Source organism: Dromiciops gliroides, chromosome 1, assembly GCF_019393635.1.
Source record: "Dromiciops gliroides isolate mDroGli1 chromosome 1, mDroGli1.pri, whole genome shotgun sequence".
In the NCBI taxonomy this organism is placed as follows: domain Eukaryota; kingdom Metazoa; phylum Chordata; class Mammalia; order Microbiotheria; family Microbiotheriidae; genus Dromiciops; species Dromiciops gliroides.
The window spans coordinates 23395014-23409948 of NC_057861.1; the positions used below are offsets into that span (position 1 = coordinate 23395014).

General features: G+C 39.0%; 1 protein-coding gene across 4 annotated transcripts in view; it reads left to right on the forward strand.

Annotated features, from left to right (window-relative positions):
- MED13L (mediator complex subunit 13L) overlaps positions 1 to 14935 on the forward strand; it is a 428665-nt gene that overhangs the window by 242375 nt on the left and 171355 nt on the right. For all 4 annotated transcript variants that reach the window (XM_043988426.1, XM_043988440.1, XM_043988433.1 and 1 more), the window contains one exon: positions 13178 to 13261. In XM_043988426.1, coding sequence (XP_043844361.1) covers positions 13178 to 13261 — 84 coding nt within the window. The remainder of the gene's footprint in view (positions 1 to 13177; positions 13262 to 14935) is intronic.

The following is a 14935-nucleotide window of genomic DNA, read 5'->3' on the forward strand; positions in this document are numbered from 1 at the left end:
ATATTCTTTTCATCTTTATATGCTATTAACTTATCTGTGCATATGTTGTTCTTCCCCTAGTAAAATATATGCTTCTTAAAGGAAAGGACTGACTTGGCTTTTGTAGCCATAATGCTTAGTAAAATTCTTGGTACACAGTAAGGGCTTAATACATGGGTTGTAAATGTGAATTAATTTGAATGATTTTATTATTCAGTACTTAGTAGATGCAAGGTACTCTGGTATTGAATAGTTCAAGGCCATGTCACATGTTTTTTCAGTGGATCTGTCAGTTCCACATAATTATGCTCTGGGTAAAACAGACTTTTATGTTGTCATTCCTAGCTCATTGTACTTGTTATAATATTCCAAGATAGACACACACATACACCCACTTCACCTGTGTCAAAGAAGCATTCAGCATCTGGTTAGAGTTTTTAGAAAGTCAGACCATTCAGAAGCTCATTTCACCATTTTTTTTACACTGTTGTTGCCATGATTTGAGGCACATGTGGTGACATATGAAAATCATGAGCTAGTTGGAGATCTCTGCCATGCCATGAACGCTTTGGGCAGGCATGTTGATCTTGACTTGACTTTTAAGTTCCATTACAACAAACCTTTGGTGATTTTTTTCCATGCTGATATTTCTAAGGAAATATCTTTGTTCTTTAAAATGGAGATCATTAATTTCTACAGCTCAGGAGAAAGAATAGCAGTAGAGACATCCAGAAGTTTATAAGAGACAAAATCCAAGAAAGGAGCCATTAATAAAAAGCTCCTGGCTTCAGTGATGTAAAAGACACTAAAGATGTGACTAGAGAGGAATCAGTGATTCTAAGGTAGGAAAGAAAACACCATTGGCCTTCATGAGACGAGAAGAGAGTCAGAACTGGAAGCCCCGGGAGAATCACAAAGGAAGGACCTTAGAAGCCCTTAAGTCCAACCTCCTAAACTTCTTACAAATGAGGAAACCAAGGCACGGAGTCACATAGCAAGTAGGTTTATGAGGTGGAATTTAAACTCTGATCTTCATGGTATTCAGATCCTCAGCTTGGTGCTCAAAGACACACATGCTCTAGTCTTCCTGCCTTTCCAGTCTTAGAATTCACTCCCCACCACATACTCCTTGATCCAGTGACACTGGCCTCCTGGCTTCCTTTAAGTCCCAACTAAAATCTCATCTTCTACAGGAAGCCTTTCCCAACTCTTCTTAATGTTAGTACCTTCCCTCTGTTGACTTTTTCCCATTTCCAGTCATTATCCTGTCTATAGCATATAGCCTGTCTCTATATTTGTTTGCTTGTTGTCTCCCCCATTAGATTGTGAGCTTCTTGAGGGCAGGGACTGCCTTTTGCCTCTTTTTGTATCCTCAGTTATTAGCAAAGTGCCTGGTACTTAGTATACACTTAATAAATGTTTATTGATTGATTCTTGACTCCCAGTCCAGCATATTAGTCAATAGAATGGATAAAAATTGAGAGGAAGAACATTACATATTAAGTTTTAATCATGTGAAAAAATTCAGAAATCTGAAAGAGGGAAGTGTGGTAGAAAGAATGAGAAGTGATATGGTTGTCCTAGTCTACTTTAGAAACTTTAGACTGGAAACAGGAAACACATGAATTTATGAAAAATCACAAATACAGCCCAGTGTCATAATAGAGTAGTCCTAGGGAACTTCCTTAATTCTGGCATTTGCTAGGACTCTCTCTCTTTGCCATGATCAAAGCAGCTAATGCTTTCTTAACTTACCTTAATGATTTCAGCCTTTGTTGATAAAATAATGAAAGAAGCTGCTATTATGTATCTCTTTTTTTCTAGGAAGAAGTGGTTACTGGGACAAAAATGATGGGAACCTTGTAGGGAAGAGACTACTTCAATGTTAGCATTTGTGGTTAGAGAAGGAGAATAAAGCTGTCATGATTTGACTTGTACCCTAGATTTTGGAAGAGCAGATTTCACAGTATTCAAAGAGTTCATGTCTTAAATTTTTGTAAAGGAAATCAACCTGGGAGGGAAAGGAAGAATCAAAGACCAAAAAGTTCCAATGAGGAAGAAATGGAAGCATTGTCCTGAGCACCTTATGGAAGCACAGGCAACACAAGAACCAACTGGGCGATAATTAAGAAATGTAAAGAAGCAGCGAGTACAGTTAGTTGATAGATAGTGGATGCAAGAGCAGATTTGGGTCATTTGAGAATAATGTCCAAAGTGCTATGTCTCAGAATGAGCCCAATCTGGCAAGGAACCCCAAAGACAGCACAAAGCCTTTTAAAAATCCATTGAGAGGGGCAGCTAGGTGGCGCAGTGGATAGAGCACCTAAGTGTTTACATGCACTTGTGTGTTGGAGTCATGCAGCCAACCTTAGAAAAATATTCTTAAAAGTAAAGGAATTGGGGGCGGCTAGGTGGCACAGTGGATAAAGCACCGGCCCTGGATTCAGGAGTACCTGAGTTCAAATCCAGCCTCAGACACTTGACACTTACTAGCTGTGTGACCCTGGGCAAGTCACTTAACCCCAATTGCCTCACTAAAAAAAAAAAAAATCCATTGAGGACACAAGGAGAAGACCATGGTTGTGCTGCATAGGGCGGATGGAATAATTATTGATGACTTAAACCAGAGAACTTAGTTCTTATTTTCTTTCTGTTTTCTCTGTCGAGCAGAATGATCTTGGACCAGAAAGGATTGGGAAAAGATGGCTAATGGGGAGCTATTTCCAAGATAAGTAGGAAGACATGAAGAGAGTGGCAGGCTGACCTAATAGATTTGAGGCACCAGGGTAAAATGAACTACATCTTAGGTTACTGAAAGAATGGACAGACATGCTGAGCCATTGTCATAGAAAACAGGAGAGGGGTTGCAGGCTTGGAAAAGGGCAGATTCCTTGTTCTCAGTAAAGTAAAGAGAATGCCAACTGTGGGCCAATGAACTTGACTTCAGTTCCTGACATAATTCTCCCTGTTTATTTCTCCTTCCCTGACTGCAGTTTTCTTCCTTCATAATTATGATATTATTGTTGACGTGTACAATGGAATAGATCCTTGTCTTTCTTGTGTGACTCTAGTCCATGTCCTCCCAAACATTTGTCACTGGGTATCTGCCCAGTACTCACTCTCTTCTGATAATACAGATACTGCAGTGAACTGTACATGCCCTCATTCATACTATTTAGTCAACCCATGTTTTTGTTGTTGTTGTTGTTGTTGTTGTTTTTGCTTTTGTTTTTGTTTTTCTTTGCAGGGTAATGAGGGTTAAGTGACTTGCCCAGGGTCACACAGCTAGTTAAGTGTCAAGTGTCTGAGGCTGGATCTGAACTCAGGTCCTCCTGAATCCAAGGCCAGTGCTTTATCCACTGTGCCACCTAGCTGCCCCAACCCATGCTTTTCAATTGTACATTCCTTTCACATCTTTTAACCCACTGCTTGATAATTCCTTGTCTGAGATTAAGTCTGCTCATGTCTGCTTTTCACCTCCTGAATCACCTTTGAGTGAATCCTCATTTTCAATATATGGAAAATGTAATGCAGGGTCATTCTCAGCTATACAAAAACCCTGGGAGACTATTCATATTAAAAACATGGGCCTTTGTTTTTCAGAGAAAAAGTGTACTTGAGCCCATATTTCAACTCAGATCTTCCTGACTGTGCCTGCCTACTACTGTGGGAGACATTTCTGAATCAACTGTTTGTGTATTGTTATACTGTTCATTGAGTCCTTTAGAGCAAAGATAAGATTAATCCAAAGGTTAAGAAAAAGAATAAAAATAGCAAAACTATATGTGTAGTTAAGTAGTACTACCCTGAATTTGTCACAAATGAAATCATTAGTACCCTGAAATTTTATCTCAGAATCAAATTTTTAACTAGGCCAGCCAGTAATTAATAAAATGATGATCAGTGATTTCTCTTGGTAGTAAAAGATTCAGGGTCTTGGATTTTCTCATATACTCCAGTGTTTTCCTAACAGCACGTTATTGGGACCTCCCCTGACAATTGAATGGCAACTCTGATTGGTGAATATTTAATGAGGAGGTGGGCTAAGAGCTCTCAGCTCTTCCTGATTACCACATCATTGATGGAGGTAGGTCATCTGAGAAAGGAGGCTTGGTTTTAGAGTTCTCTGCCTGGAATCGAGAAGACCTGAGTTCATTTCTGGTCTCTGAAACTTACTGGCTCTGTAACCCTGGGCAAGTCACTTAATCCTGTTTGTCTCAGTTTTCTCATCTGTCAAATAAGCTGGAGAAGGAAATGGCAAACCACTCCTCCGTCTTTGCCAAAAACAACACCCAAATGGGGTCACAAAGAGTAGGACACAATTAAAACAACTCAACAAAAACAACAACAACAACAACAGTTTTGAGCAACCTCTAGCAATCTTGGTACCTCAATCAGATTCTCTCTGGTTTTATTTCTCCTTCATAGACCAGACTCCTTCAAACTCTAAGGAAGGGACCAAGGACACAAGCTCATCCCCCGCCCTAGGCACAGATCTAAGGCGGATACATTGGGGCTAGAATTGATCACATTATTTGGTCACCCTTCAGAGACTGACTGGCCTTTTCAGGAGTGTGGTCATGACAAAAATGGAAGAAAAAAAGGAGGGATCAGAAATTAATAATTTGTTATTAACATAATAGCATAATACTAATTTCCCTCAAAGTTATAGATGATAAAAATTGCAATAGGTATAGAGCTGTTAGGCAACAATTTCACATAAAAGTTTAGTCATCGTAAATCATTGGCTTATGCCACAGAGTCCAAATGAGTTAAGATTTGGAAATAATTTACTTATTTGCCAAGGGAGAGGTGGTAGGTAAAGGAAACACTGGTATAAAATATAAGTTCATTCTTAAAGTTTTTAAAAGAAAGATGATGGAAGATAATTAGCAGTAATCCCTCATTGAAGAGTAAGAAGTAGTGGAGGGAATAACCAGTTTGAAGAAAGCTTTCTAAGAGACCAAACAAAGAAATTCATCCTGAGGACATTAAAGGATGAAACTGGAAGGAGGGCAACAAACAAAAGAAAGATGGAAAAGATCTGCAAAGATTTTTATAAGAAAATTTTCACTTTTATTAGGGAAACCACCCCATTTGTATTTTAATGTTACAGTCCCATAGGTAGTTTTTGAAGAAGTCAAAATGACAATTTTTATAAAATGTTAAAAACAGCTGGATTAAACCAAATAAACAGAGAAGGTTTATGCTAGAGACAACACTGTTTTGGGGAATAGGAATTGATTCTCAAGCTATAGGTAAGGGGAGAAAACAAAGGCAAGAGTACCCATGTTCATGTGCATGTATGTATACACACACACACACACACACACACACACACACACACACCTTGGACCTTATTCTACAAGATACTTTCCGGCTCTAGTTATGTTTATTCTTATATAATTGCTAGCTCATATTGACCTTCTGTTTTTCTTGACTCCTATGTTTGTATTTCAAAGTTTCTTTGCAGCTCTAATCTTTTCATGAGGAATTCTTGGGGAGTGTTTTATGGAAGGTCCATTTTCCCTCTATAGGATTTTATTTTGTTTTACTGGATTGACTGCAAGCCTATAACTTTTTCCTTCTGGAAGATAGTATTCTGAGCTCTCTGCTCTTTTTGAGTGGCGAACTGATCCTGATTGTGGCTCCTCAGGAATTGACTCTTTCTTTCTGGTTTGTAGGTTTTAAAAATTTTTTCCCCCCTTTGATCTGGAAACTCCGCATCTTGGTGGTAATATAGCTGGGAGTTTTCATTATAGGGTTTCTTTCAGGGGGTGACCAGTGAGTTCTTTTTATTTTCCCTTTGCTCTTTGATCCTAAGAGTTCTGTATGGTTTTCTTTTGGGATTTCTAGGTTCAATTTTTGTCAAAGCTTTCAAGTAGTTCATTGATTTTTAAATTTTCTTTCAATAAGTTTTCCAAGTGCTGTGCAATACCTTAGATTATTTTCTGCTAATTTTATTTTTGTCTTTTAATCATATGTTAATATTTCTTGTTGTCTCATAGAATCACTACTCTTGTGTAGGCAGACCAACCAGAAACCTTTTGTAATATTCTTGGCATGTGGTGATGAAGGTCTCCATTATAGTGCTGCCATTGTTAGAGAAGAGAAGCAGGTGTACATAAGAGATGTTATGAAGGTAAAACTGACAGATTTTGGGAACCAATTGGATTGGACTGGCAGGTGAGAAAAACTAAGGAGTTCAGTATGATACCTAGGGTGTGAGTCTTAGGGACAGGGAGGAGGGTGGATGCCTTTGACAGTAACAGGAAAATTAAGAAGAGGGGAGGTTTTGGGGTGAAGAATAATGAGTTTAACTAGGACATGTTGAAATTTGACATGTCCTGTTCCGAAATGTTTGGTAGATATTTGGGAGATATGACTAGAGATCAGAGAGAGGTAGATTTGTGGATGTTAATTGAATCCAGGGAGAGCTGATAAGAACGTCAAAAGATATAATATAGAAGGGGAAGAGAAGAGGGTCCAGAACCTTTGTTCTGGGGGATGCCTACACTTAGTGGCCGTGACTTGGCTAAAGATCCATCATAGGAGACTATGAAGTTATGGTCAAGAATAGTGTCATGAAAACTTAGAATGAAGTGAGAGTGCCATCAAGTAGAGGAGGGTGATTGATCATGTCCTAGGCTGCACAGAAGTCAAGAACACACATTGTGTTTAATGACACTTTGTGAAATGTAGAATCACTTATTGAAATTCTTAAAATAATTCTACATTTAAAAATGGAATTGTCATATAATATTAGCAATAATGTCAGGTTTGGGCATGAGGGATTTCTGAGTTGGAATCTAGAGGTTAAAGTGACCCATCTTTCATTAATCTCTCTTTAGGTGGTCCTTACTCACTGATTTATGCATTTAGGAAAATTAAAATATTAATTTGAAGTGATATTTAACTAGGTAACTTTTGTTGCTAGTTCTTTAGCAAGTTTAATATAATTTTATGTACTTTATTGTTCCTCATAAAATTGGGAAGAGGACAAGATGACCTTCAAATGCTAGAAAATTATGGCATTTGATAATATGCAAGCCTCATTTTGATGTGTGTGTCTTACACACGTGTGTACACACACACACACACACACACACACACACACACATACACAGTTCCATTAGTTCTTTGGTCTAATTGATGTGGACATTTCCTTCCACTGGTATCGAGTTACATTTCATCTATGTTTTCTCATTCTGTGTGATTTTTGTTCATGCTTTCTTATAGATTCTCCCCGAGATACTTCTCCTTGCTCTTTTTCATTTGTAATTTACGTTACATGTACCCACGTAGCACTCTGAATGTCCGTTTGCCATCTCTCCCTCTTGATATGTGACTCACCCACTTCTTTTCTGAGCATACATTTTCTTGAGGCTATTTTTTTTCCACCACCTATTGAAATGTAGGTCATTGTTAGAATATGTTGTAACTTACTTCTAACCACCAATGCTTCTTTCCATTGTCCTTTGGATGTTCCACAAACTTGAATTCTTTAGAGATTGCAGTATTCCAGGAATCACTTTCATAATAGCATTACTGGGAGAACATTTATGTTAGGATTGTTTTTTTGCCTGGGTGCAGCTTGTAATCATTGAAAGCACTGTGTAAATTGCCAAATGAAATCCAGCCTGCTGTGTTCTCCTATTAAATTCTGGTCCCAACTGCAGTGCTTGTTTCAGATACATGCACAACTACACTAACTCAAAGAGCCCGCTCTTGGCGTTCTCATCAACTTCTATGGGTTCAATTTATCATCTCAATGTAGATGATTCCCAAAGCTATGTAACTGTATATCTAGCCCTGTTCAGTCTCCTAGGCTTTACTCCCACATCACCACCGCTTCCTGGACATCTCTAATTGAATGACCTATCCATTTCACTAAGTCCAAAGTAGAAGGAATTATTTGCTCTTCCCTTCCACTTGCAGAAAACAATTCATCCAAGATTTCATAATTCTGTCGAGGGTTCCACTGTCTTTGTAATGATCCACTTTCAATACTTTGGAGTTATTCTTAACTATTTCTTCCCCCCCCCCCCAAACCCCCGCCTCCATATACAAATGAGTTACCCAATCTTATTGATTTTTACCTCCTTAATGTATCTTGTACCTATCACCTTCTCTTGACTTGTACAGATACTCCCTTTCTGTAGCTCACCTTTTACCACTGTCCAATTTAAGATTCTAAATGTGGGTTTCTAATCTGTTCCCCAGTTTTTGGGGGAAACTGACTAAAATCATTGATAAAACTAGTTAGGTTTTTAAGAGTTTATTGAAAGGTAGAAAGAGAAAGATTGAGAACAGAATTCCAACAGCATGGCAATCCTGTCTTTCCTCAATTTTCCTGTGAAGTCCTCTGCCGCCACCACCTCCACCATAAAGTCAGGAACCAAAAGAGAGAGACCTCTCCGTGCAGGCCCTCCTTCCTCCTTCCTGTCCCCTCCCAGAAAGTGGGAGGCTTCTCAAGTTGATTGGCTGGTAGCCTTGGTGGACAGTACCCATGTGCAAACGTTACTTCCTAACGCCAAGGAAAAGCCGCATGGCCTTGCCCTCTGAGGCATTCTCCTCATGGTGGAGCTTTCCTATAGTAAGTCTCCAGTAGGTGGCGTCATTCCAATCATTACACACTAGCCTACACTGATCTGGATATGTGTAAGTAAGCCTCAGGGCTTACTTCTCTCCCAATTTGTGTTGTTCACACAGCAGCCACATGCTATTCCAAAAGCTGGTACTAGCCACTGTGCCACCCAGTTTTCCTTTTAGCCATATATCGTCTCTGTGAATAAAATACAACCTCCTTAGTGTGGCATTTAAAACCTTTCCCAACCTGCATCAGTTTTATTTCATTTTCTTCCATTCACACATTCTCCACATTCCATCCAAGCTCCTACATGCTGTTGCCTGAACTTGACATCCCTTCTCCCAACATATTCCTTTGCATAGGTCTGTCTGCAATAGCCCCACTTGAAAAGTGCTCTCTCCTCATCTCTGCTTCTTAGGGTCTCTTTAGTCTCACTGCCCCAGGCCATCTACGGGAGAAGGGCTCCTTGCATCCCCCCATTTGCTAGTGCTCTTTTTCCTCCTCCAAGTTTTACATTTTTCCCCCTTGTTTAAATGTTACATCTCTCCAGGAGAGAGTACATTCTTTGAGAGCAGGGCCTAGTTTGCATTTTGTTTTTGTATCTCGCTGCCTTCTAGAGTACCTTATTAGTGTGAAATGAATTAACTGGCCTTTGAGAGGGTAGCCTTCCTCTGGGCCATAGGCGTTCTGCAGTTTTTTCAGTTTTCCTTTATGGAGGTTTGTCTGATCTATTAGCGAGGAGGAGCTCCTTGAACACTCTGGAGTAGCTAGCACAGCGCTGTCTCCAGCAGGGAGCCTTGGGAGAATTTTGCTGTCTCTAGGGAATCCTTCTTCCTTTTGGTCTGTGCAGGGCCATGACTTTTGGTGACCAGACACCCTCCTGTTTTCCTCTCTCCTTTTCATTAATAGTGAGAACATCACTGAAAAGAGTTGTCTCTAGTTGTATTTTTCAAAGATTCCTGTGTGAGTTTAACACATGCACAAGTGCCTCTATTGGAGAATATTGAGCGTGGTTGTTGTTCTACCAGGTCAAGACTAGAAAGTGTATGGGGTCAGGACTTGTTTTTTACTTGTTTTCATGATCATTTCTTTAGTATCCACGTATGAGCCTTTCACTAGTTTTGGTATCTTCCCTTCCCTAATTTGTCTTGTAGAGCGATCCCTCCAATATATATCTGGTCAAGGAATATTTAGAAACTCTTTAAAAAAGAAACAAAAACAACCACTGGAGCCCATTAGCAACCACTTAAGAATTTGGGCCACGTAAGAGAAATACAAATTAAACAATGCCAGGAATTCACCTCACTCCCAGGAAATTCATGACAAGGACCAAAGATTGAAATGGTCAAAACTGGAGTCAAAAATGACTTGAAGATTTTGGGAAAGATAATGAATTCCCTTGAACATGCTGAGGATTGAGAGGCCTATGGGATCATCCATTAGAAAATTCTTATAGGTAGAACTGAAGCTCAGGACACAAATGAGAGTTTTTCCGTAATATAATATAGGAATCATCTATAGAGTGATTCCTAATTAAATTTAATGGTAACTAATGAGGTCACTAAGAAAAAAACCCTAGCATAATACCATGGGAATACCCATGGTGGGGGAACCTGTGCAGAGATGACTCTTCAAAGGAGGCTGAAGAAGGGTAGCCAGTCAGCTTGGAAGATAATTGAGGAAATAATGCCATAAAAACTGATGGAGGAGCAGATGATCACCAGTCTCACGTGCTGTAGGGAGGTCAAGAAGCAGGTCAACTGTGAAGAGACCAGTAGAAAGATGGGTGTGTAAGAGAGCACTGGCATCTTGGGGAGAGCAGTTTCATTTAAACAATGAGACAAAAGTCAGAGTAGATTTTAAGGTATGCAAAGCAAGTGAGAGGAGAGAAAGTGGATGGAACAACTGTAGTAATTCAAGGAAGAAGTTGATAGGAAATGAAGTACTGTATATGGGATTGTAGAGGGCTTGGAGTGTAATACTGGAGATTCTGTTATTAATGGCTTGAGGCACCAGGGAGTCATTGGTACTTTCTTGAACAAAAGAGTGACACATGTCCATCTTCATGGTTTTAAAAGGGAAGAGAGGGGAGCAGAGGAAATAAGCATTTATCTAGTGCCTAATGTGTGCCAGGACTGTGCACAGTGATAACATTTTCCAATAATATCACAGATAATATCTCAAAGCTGTTTCATTTGATCCTCACAACATCTCTGTGAGGTTCTATCGTGCCACCTTGCTGCCTCTAAAAATCACCACTTGATCCTCCACCACAACTCTGGGAGGTAGGTTTATATCTCCATTTCACAGTTGTGGGTCCACAGAACAAGTGAATGTCTGAGGTAGGATTTGAATTCAGGGCTTCAGACTTAAGGCCAAACACTCTGTCTACTGTGCTACTTAACTGCCTGTAATAATCACATTTATTTTAAAGAATATTAATTTGGCAGCTGGGTCTAGAGAGGAAAGATTGGTGACAGGAAGATCTGCTACTAATAGATTGGTACAGTAATAGAAGTGAGATATGATACAAGGCCTGAAACTGGAGTGATGAGTGGAGAGATATATAGGAGAAAATTTTCAAGGTAGAATTGGTTAGACTTGACAACAGATTGAATAAAGAGGTGTCAGATATTGAAGAGTTGAGATAAACCTGAGGTTGTGAACTTGTATGATTGGAAGAATAATAGTATTCTTGATAAATTGGGAAGTCGGGGCAAAGAATACAGGGTGTGTGTGTGTGTGTGTGTGTGTGTGTGTGTGTGTGTGTGTGTGTGTGTGTGTGTGTGTGTGTGTATGAATGAATATATGTGTAAGTAGAAAAGTTAGTTTGGGACATTTTAAGTTTGAGATGCCTGTGGGGCATTCAGATGGAAATTTCTAGTAATCATTTGAGCTGGACATAGGGCTTGGATTTCTGTATAACTTGGTCTGGACCTTTCCTGTATTCATATCATGTTCTAAAGGTTGTATTCCCCGAAATAAATCTTCCTGTCTTTCCCTGTCTTCCCCCTTGCCTGTTCCTCTCCACTGCCCCCATCGGGAGTAAACTTCTTTGGCTTAATTTCTTAGGTTATTTTTCTTCTTTTTTCTTTAATCTTCTAGCATAGGGCTTTGCACATGGTAAGCACTAATACATATTTGTTGAATTGAATGCAATAGTTTGCCTCTTGTTATTCCTTCCACCTCATACAAATCTACTCATAATATGCAGACCTGTTGGTAAAGTGAAAAATCCTATATATCATCTGTAATATCCATCACTTCATCACCACCTCCAACTTTAAGAGTTCAGATTCAAGGATCAGTAATTGCCATGCGGTTTGTGGAGTAGCGATAAATGCCCTTTTGTTGACATTTCCAGTCCAAAGAAATGGATCAACAGTGTCCACGACAGCTAGTAGCCCAGATGTAGCGAATCTCAGATTGAATTATCGGCACCTTATCACCGTTTTCCCTACTGTGTCCTTGCTACCCTCGGCTTTCTGATATGCAATCAGAAATCAGCATTTGTGCCTTTGACTAGTGGTGGTGTGGCTGTGATTCCCAAACGTCTGTATGGCCATATTAGATGGAATTTATGTTTTGCTGTTTTCTCAGGATAGTCAACCTTTCTGTAAACTCTTGAGCTTCTATACTAATTCATAATGTATTCCTTCTGTGATCTTATTTAGTCAGTGGGCTCTATAGAATTCTGCAAGGAAACAGAGTCTCTTAGCTACCTAAGTATCACTAGAAGGCAGTAATTGGATAACCCTGAAATCTTAGTGTTTGCTGCTAGTGTGCCCAATTTAAATGGTAAAATGAAATTCTGAGCCAGTGACTAAAATACCTAATGGCTTACCAGTTTGATTTCCTTCATCACTTCCCAGGTTGCTTCATCTACCTCTTAAGGATATCACATGTACTTTAATGCCAAAAAACGAGTCAGTGTTAACCTCTTATATAACAAAATAGATTGGATCACTTTGAGAATCTCATTATTTTGAACAAGTACAAGTCCTATTGAAATTTATTCATTTTTGAAATGAAGTCATTGTGGTATTTAAACTTTATTCTGCGATGAAGGACCTAGGTCTGCATCTGTGTGTGTGTGTGTGTCTGTCTGTCTCTGTCTCTCTCTCATCTGTTCATTCATCAACTTATTTACCTATTTATTTGTTCATTCATTCATTTATGTTTTCCCTTATTTATTTATATTTTCCCTATGATAGGGGTATGGTGGCACTTTAAATTCCCTCAGAATTGCCCAGTAGGTGCATAACAAAATTAGTGATAACCACTTTGCAGTAAAGAGTGATCTGAGCCAGCTTACTGAGTTAATTGTTCCTTTCAAAATCAATCTTTCTTGGGGCAGCTAGGTGGCACAGTGGATAGAGCACTGGCCCTGGTGTCAGGAGGACCTGAGTTCAAATCCAGCCTCAGACACTTAACACTTATTAGCTGTGTGTGACCCTGGGCAAGTCACTTAACCCCAATTGCCTCACCAAAAAACCAAAACAAAACAAAACAAAATCAATCTTTCTTTACTGAGGGTTTTAAAAGTGGTTACATTATTATTGAAACCATTAAAAAAACCACACAAACCTCATTCTTGATTGTTTGTAGGTGCCTGATGGATAAAAACTTTGTCCGGATTGGTAAATGGTTCGTTCGGCCCTATGAGAAGGATGAGAAGCCCATCAACAAAAGGTTAGTAATATATTTACTTCTTACAAGGCTGGACCTGTCTATTGGTTTGTGTTTCTCTGTTCTATCCATACCCGTCTTTGTGGAAAAGAACTTATTTATTCTCAAGTAGCCTTCATATCTTGGGGGCAGGGCAATGCATTTCAGGGTCCCGTGGTTTATTCTACATTGGGGTGGAAAGATGAGGTTAAATGATTGCTGGGATACCTGTGTCAAGTCATGGACTGTATGGAACTGGAACACTCCATTTGAATGAAATATCCTACCCAAGCTTTTCTCCAAAAAATGCTACATGAGTCACAGTGTTTTGTTTCTGCTTTATTTTTTAATTTGAGTGAATTTCAAAATGCTGCTAATATTGATGATCTCTATCGCTGTGATTAAAAAAACCTAGGTTGTAGCACAATGATTATTAATTATGTCTCTAAATTATTTCAGCCCCTTTTGCCCCTGTAAGTGATATATCTGATTCATTGATCCAGCCATTAAAATTTAGTCAAATCTAAATTTAAAGGAACAATCATTCTACATTGAAACCTGAATTTAGATGAAGGAGAGAATTTGTAAGAAGCAGGAAATGGACTGCCCATTTCAGGAAACAGGAAGTCAGCCAGTTTGGCTTAAATGTCAGGTGCACAAAGGACAGTAATATGAAAATATGCCTGAAAAGGGGTTTGAAGTCAGGTTGTGACCCGCTTGAAATCCTAAGGGGAAGATTGTATTTTATCCGAAAGGCAAAAGGGACCTACCAAAGACTATTCAGGAGGGAAGTGCCAGAGACTTGTGGTTCAGGAAGATTATTTTGGCAACTGTATGAGGGATGAATCGGAGGGGAGAGAAACTGGATGCAGGAAAACCAATTTAGTTACCACCCCCTAAGAAAGCATCAAACGGCATACTGAGTTACAGAAGTGTTATTTAAAAGAGATGGCAGGAACCATCCAGTACACCCAGTAAAGGATGATGAGCTGGCTCTGCTGTGTGACTGACAAGTGGTCACAGCCCTCCTGGGGGAAATCTCCTATTTAATGGTGACACTCATTCTGGTGGAGATGGCTCCAGGTGGGAGCCATCATCTGGATGAAGGAAGAAGTTGTGGTGAGCTGGAGCTGGGGAAATGCTATTCTTTCTTTTTGTTATACTTTTACACTGAAAAGTGTTGGATTGTGCCAATGAGCATGTTGGTGAAAGAGGCACCATCATTTGCTTATAAATATAGAATTTGGGTGTAAAGTCATATTGGTTGTGTTAAAATTTTTCAGTATGTGACATTTCAAGCACTGAAAGAATTTTCACTAGAAATAAATATAGTGTTTACAGGGCTGATTTATTTGAATAAAAATTGTATATAGTAGTTTAGAAGAGAGTAAAATTACCTCTTAATTGCAAAAGAGACATAGATAGAAAATGACAATTTTTATAATCATTTCTCTCCTGACATTAGTTTTCAGTTATCTTAAAAAAAAAAGACTCTTAAGGAAATTCTAGCAATGCCAAATTTCGAAAGCCATTTAAAACTTTAAAAAACATTTCTTGAAAAACAAATACACACACACACATTTAATATGCAGTTTAGAAAGTATTATAATTCATGACAGGTTCTAGCACTAAAATGAATTGTTGCTTTGTTTACTTTGTATAAAGAGTACTTAAAACATTAGTGAGGGTCATTATGTG